General features: G+C 48.9%; 1 protein-coding gene across 5 annotated transcripts in view; it reads left to right on the top strand.

Moving 5' to 3' along the window:
* The first annotated feature begins 4766 nt into the window (after positions 1-4766).
* Positions 4767-6136, top strand: part of Lrmda (leucine rich melanocyte differentiation associated) — a 994383-nt gene continuing 993013 nt past the window's right edge. For 4 of the 5 annotated variants that reach the window (XM_078039755.1, XM_078039765.1, XM_078039716.1 and 1 more), the window contains exon 1: positions 4767-4919. In XM_078039755.1, coding sequence (XP_077895881.1) covers positions 4890-4919 — 30 coding nt within the window. In that variant the 5' untranslated portion in view covers positions 4767-4889. The remainder of the gene's footprint in view (positions 4920-6136) is intronic. The other variant, XM_078039762.1, reaches the window with a different exon arrangement.

The raw sequence follows: 6136 nt of genomic DNA, 5'->3' as shown, positions 1-6136 counted from the left end.
CTATTTGCATTTTAATAGGGGAACAACACAACCTTTTAAGACCTAAATAGAAGAGAAACTAGAAGCACTGAGCATTAATAATAGTAATAATTACAATAGTAAATAATAATAAACTAACATTCATGAAATGAATACTCATGCCTGATATTATAAAAGTATCCAATATACATTTTTCAAAATTCAATTTGTTCCAAGTGGGAGATACTGGAAGTGTTTTGAAGCACAGAGAATCCAGGATCCTCTCTCCTATGCGCAAATACTTGGGAAAGGGCTTTGCAAACCTCTTCTTTTTCTTGCACCTCCCTCCTAGAGGCTCAAAGGAGGTTGTGACAGCAACAAAGAACACTTCATAGACACACATCCAGCCTCTTTATAAAATTAAAATCGAAATGTGCTGAGTCTGAAACAGGGGCTGGGGCATGATTAATTACAGTAACCATCCTAACCTGAACAGGCGCTGGGCCTAAAAGAAGCGAGGCGGTGCTGAAGAGAGACTCAGCTAAGGACAGGTAGGAATGCTAAGAAAACTTGGTCAGCTGGTCCTGTCCTCCCAGCTGCTAATGCATAGAGTTAGAAGATTTCAGGAATCAGTTTCTGCTTTGCTGATTCTGGCTGACCCTGGCATCAACTCCCTTGATTGGAAATAAACAGGATCTTCCTTTTTGTCCTCAGGAATGTGATGGAGGAAGGACTCTAAGGGAAAGGGCCTCTTCTGCCAGAGAAAAATAACACCAACAACAATGACAGTAGGAATAGAATCCTGCCCTCTTCATCAAGGGCGATAAGGAAGTGTCCCCTTGTGTTGTCTTAACCATCTTGCTCTCCAGGTGCCCTGCTACAGCTCCAGAAACCACAGGCCCTGGAGGTCCAGCCCAGGTCTGGTTTGAACTTCCTGTATGGTGGGTCTCAGGAGAGTACTTACACAAATTGAGAGGCACACCTCTTTTGGGGGTTCAGAAAATAGGATCACAATTGCAGCATTTCTTGTTGATGTCTGAGGGTAAATTTGACCATCTCTCCCTAAGGCCATATGTTAGTTGTAAATGTGTCTAGTGTCTAGCACAGGGCCTGGTCCTTGGAAGCTGGGGCAGACAGGCTGTGGAATAAAATGAGGCAGGATAGGGGAAACTTGCGGCTCATAATCAGTCACAGAATGGGGTGAGGGGACCCGGGAGAAACTGGGGTGACTACATGAGGTTTCCATGTGTCTCAGTGCTCCTGGGTAGGGGCTGAAATAATCTAACCTGTTCACCCAGAAGCCCCAGTGGACCTCCGTCTGCTCTTGTAAATCCCTGAATTGCAAAGGAATCATTTGTTCCCCTCCAGGGTCAGCGCTACTGCAGCGTTCCTTTGCTGTCTGGGTCTCCCGAGAACTTGACCTTTATTATTTCTATTTTAATTGAAGAAAATGATGAGGAAGTAGAATGATGGCCCCCTCTTCTCTTCCAATCTTCCTTGGTCCAGGGACACAGATTCTTCTTCTCCTTCTCATTTCTGCTCTCCCTCCACCCCCTTCTTCTTCCTCCTTTTCTTCGTTCTGTTCTGAAGAGTAACCTCCAGAAGTTGAGGGGAGTGAGCAGAGGAATCTTCCTTCAACTACTTCCAGGAAACTATTGCTATAGTCCTCCCCATTGATAATGTTAAACCCTAACCCTGAAGGCAGCGATATTAGGAAATGGTATCTTTGGGAGGAGTTAGGTCATGAGAGTGGAGTCTCATGAATGAATTGATGCCCTTATGAAACAGACCCCAGAGAGCTAGCTCACTCTTCCATGGTTTGAGGACGCCCAAGATGTGAGGCCACTTCGACACTGCCAAGCTATGAATCAGAAAGTGGGCTCACCCCACACTGAATCTGCTGGCCCCCTGATCTTGGACTACCCAGCATCCAGAATTGTGAGAAAGAAAACTTCTGTTGCTTACGAGCAGTCCAGTTTATGGTATTTTGTTATAGCAGCTGGAACAGTCAAAGACAAGTACTCCCCTCAAGAACTTTGAACAGCTCCCCATTGTTATCAGTTTACATTGCAAAAACTAGAGGTCACCTCAGGCTGAGCTATCTTGAACTTTATTTTTGTGTGATTTCCCCATACAGTTAACTGACCTGAGTTGTTCACTGAGAAAGAAAGGGACAAGCAGACAATGGGGAAAGTGGAAGAAGTGAGAGATGAGGCCGCAGAGTTAAGGTTTGATGGGATCATAAGAGATCTGAGGAACACACTAGAATTTTTGGACTGAATGAATAGTCGCGTGGGAACTGTTGCAAGATTTTAGGTAGGGCTAGATTGGGCTTTCAGCATGGTCACCTGGGCTATGTGAGAGGGGAATAGCAGTGAGGGGATCAAGAAAAGGGGACAAGATCCTTGTCCACTTGGTGTCATTGCTACATAGTGTCTGCATAACAGTCTATGCTCAGAAGCATGGTACATGAAGGCAGAGGCAGGAGAGGGGGCCTCCAGCAACTCCTCCAGATGAGACAGGTAGGGCACTTCTTTGAGTTCATCTTTGCATAGCTTTGGCCCTGCTTCCTTGCTTCCTGAGTCCTCGTCTATTGGTCACAGTCCTTCTAGGAAGACGGGGTGAAAGGTGACAGGGCAGGGCAGAGTATCATAACTGTCAGGGCCCAGGGCCACTTCCTCCTTTTCATGTAGGAAAGGCAGATGAAAGTGGACAATGGACCAGCAGAGAAGGGGAGGGGCAGCTGGCCCTTGGGGCAGCAGGCCTTGGGAGGCTCCCTTTGATCCCCTTATCTCTGGAGGGTAAGCTCTCTTCTTTGGCCTGCAGAACCTTTAGTTGCAGCATTTCCTGGAACCCCCATAATAAACGCAGCCAAGAGAGAAAGCAAGTCTGCAATCTCACAGCTCTACTTGGCTGTCCACTCCTTCCAGCAGAGAGGGGAGCAGCCCATCAGCTCTTGGAGACCATAGCTGCTCATCAGAATGCTGCCACCGAGGCCATGTAGCCCTGCATTAGGACCAGGGCTGTCTGAGAAAACACCAAATGCTTCACCATAATCATAAATGTTATCATCAGCTATGTGACCAGGAGCTTCTCAGTGCTATTTAGACAAAGGGAACAAAATAAAAGCCTTGTTATCATCCCCTCATTGGAGATGGGGAGCCACGGTAATCAAAGGCTGGGTTGGGGTGCTTGCAACATGTGTAAGACCAGGTCTTCACATCTGGACTCAGTGCTCCCGTCTCAGCTGAATAATGCCTACACCCATCTGTTCTAAGGGAACAGGGTGGGGGATTTGAAAATGATACTCCAAAGTCTGGTGCTTTGGCGTACTGAGTATTTTGAACTGAAGGAGACCAGAAGGCCTTAGAAGCATCTCAAAAGCAAAATCTCTTTCTCCTGCCCTCCTGTCTTCTACTCCATCTTCTCCCCTGAATTGAGGCATGGAAATTATTCTTCCCCAAGGTAGGTTATAGAAACTAGAACTCCTTTCTCCAAAGCCAGCCATAAAACTTAGAAATATTACTTTAACCCACCTTTCTGGGTAGGAACTGACAATAATGAAATCCTCTGACCTGCCTTGTCTGATAGCAGATCCTAAGATCTTCATTCCGGAGGATTCCTACCCCATAACTGGGAGGATGGAATACGACACAGAGATCAAGAAGAATGTGGACAGGCCTTACTGGGTTTCTCCCTTCAGTCTATTACATCACATTTTGTCCAATCACATTTCCACACAGCTGTCCATTTTTTGTCTAGCCTAAGCATAAAGAATTTCCCTTAGATCTTCCATCTTCACTTCTGAAGTCTCCCATATTCTCTAAAACTTTGATTAAGCAAATTTGTTTTCTTTGTTAACTTATCTTTTGCTAGGAATGTGGGGGATGACCCTCATGATGTCCCCTACATCATTTGGCCCCGGGGCTGGCTTTTAGCACAATAAGGAGTGGGTGAAGATGAATAGGTATCCAGAATCACTCTGAGGGTGAAGGTGGATGGGCAAACATAGGTAGGGAGAAAATTCGGATCCTTCCAGAGAGCAGGCAGGCATGAACTTATGAGTTACCTGAGGCTGGATTTCATCCAAACAAGGGGCAGAAATAGCGACCTCTCACCTCCAGATGGGGAGGTGGGGTGGGAGAAGTGTGTGTGTTGAGGGGGTGAGTGATCTCACTGCTGACAGTGCCTCTCTTGAGGGGGTGAATAAGAGAAGTCTGATATTTGGAGCCATCGTTCAATTCTCATTCCTTAAGGTTTATTATTGACAAGCGCTGGAGGCTGTGTGTGGGAGGGGCTGGGGCGGGGTCTGAGCCCAGCTAAGACTTTATAGGGAAATTCAACTCCCCCCTCCTCTCTCTCTACAAATGGAAACCCCATCCCATCAGGAGTCCTTTCAACCTACTGATTCCCCTACTCTATATCAAAGCAGGCGAGAGAGGGATAAGAAGCCCCTCCTCCAGAGACAGTTGAGGGCAGTTATGCAACCTACATTATGAAATTTAGGAAAGGCCCGTCTCTGCGCTCCAGACTAACGGCTCAACTGGGGCGCCCCTGTTTGGGACCCCCACCCTCAAACTGGGTCCTGATTATTGAAATAAAGTTTTGGGCATGGAATTTTGGAGGACTCCTCTTGGGGCGAAGGGGCCCTGGGCGGAGGCGGGACAGGGAAGTCAAGGAGTCCTGTCTCGTTGGGGGCGCGGGGGTCGGCTTGCAGCGGGCCACCTGTCGCAGCGCGCCGGGGGCTGCGGAGGCTCACCAGCTGGGGGCCCGTCTGAGCGGAGGGCGGCGGCGCTCGGCTGAGCGGAGTTCCCTGCGCCCGGCCCGCGCCTCGGGCTTCCGCCGGGTCAGCTGACCGCCCAGTGCGGAACTGCGCTCCGGCCGCCGCCTGCCCGAGCTCAGTGCTGCGCGCGCTCCGGGTCTTGGCTGTCATGGCTGGGCTCGTGGTCAGTGGAACTCAAGTAAGTCCGCCGGAGCGAGCCCCGCCCCCGCCCGGGGCATGGGCGGTGTGGGGAGGGACCGCAGGGCCGGGGTACCCCGAGGCTTCACAGCGCCCCCGCCCGAGATGGCTGTGCGTGCAAGTGATGCGTGTCAAGTGCCCAAGCCTGCCCTAGTCTGCTGAGGACAGGCCGCTCTTTCGGCCCTAGCACGCTCCCTGGCAGTGCGGGAAGGGGCCCGGACCCTCCCACTTCCCCCTGTTCCTAGCGTCCCACTGAGCAGCCCCCAGGACCAAATTCTCCTTTCCACATAGTACTGCAGCTCACGGTACTTTTGGGGGGCCCACTGAAAGTGTTTAACTTTCTTCTTTATAATCCGAATTTAAAGAGAACTTTTGGTCAAAGAAAATGTTTTAACATATCACAGTGTATTCATCTTTATACCAGTGCAGAAGTTAACTGATATATTTTAATGGAGGAAAGAGGGGGCATGGAGTCAAAATATCTAGGGCCACCAAAGTCACAATGAAAATCATAATGTATCTGGAGGCGGGGGGCGCTGACTAGGTTCTGTTATTAAGGTAGGCTCCTTATCCAAGTCTGGCGGAAGCTCAGGGTTCGCTACAGTTTTATTGGCACCCCTGATTTCTTAACAGGTGTTCCTGGGAGACAAGAACACTCCCAATTTCAACCCTGAATGATAGACACCTGGGCTCACGTGTTTTCAGCCCTGTAGTAAAGCCTCAGGTGTTTTTAATTCATTGCTGGAGGGAGGAACTCAGCCTGGCTGCACCAGGTGTTGTGTATCTGGTGGTAAAGCCAGGTCTCTGTCTTTAACCTCTTCTCTACTTTCTGATTAAGCCTGCCCTCCCACTTCCCGGCCTTTCTCGCACAACCTGAAGAAGCAGTTCTGAGTTTTTGAAGCACTCCCCTTGGGTTGCCTAAGGCAGCCAGTGTCAGGCACATTTTGGATTTTGAGATTACTTTGGGCTAAAAGGAGCGATTTCTCTTTAGAGGTCTAAGGGGTTTTACAGCTCCAACAGGCTGGTTGTGCATTTCACCAAACTGGTTGCTACCTGTATTTTTTTCTTCTTTATTTTTAGAATCCTGTCATTTCTTCAATTTCTGCACATTATTTATTCAGTGCCTACTACGCACCCTGCACCACCAGATGTTGTTGGAAATTAGCCCCTCCATGGTCTCTTTGCACTGCCCCTACCCCTTGTTGTTGCCTGGGATTG

Source organism: Ictidomys tridecemlineatus, chromosome 1 (assembly GCF_052094955.1).
Source record: "Ictidomys tridecemlineatus isolate mIctTri1 chromosome 1, mIctTri1.hap1, whole genome shotgun sequence".
NCBI classification, from domain to species: domain Eukaryota; kingdom Metazoa; phylum Chordata; class Mammalia; order Rodentia; family Sciuridae; genus Ictidomys; species Ictidomys tridecemlineatus.
The sequence above is the reverse complement of the archived record's forward strand: the minus strand, read 5'-3'. Positions and strand labels throughout refer to the sequence as shown.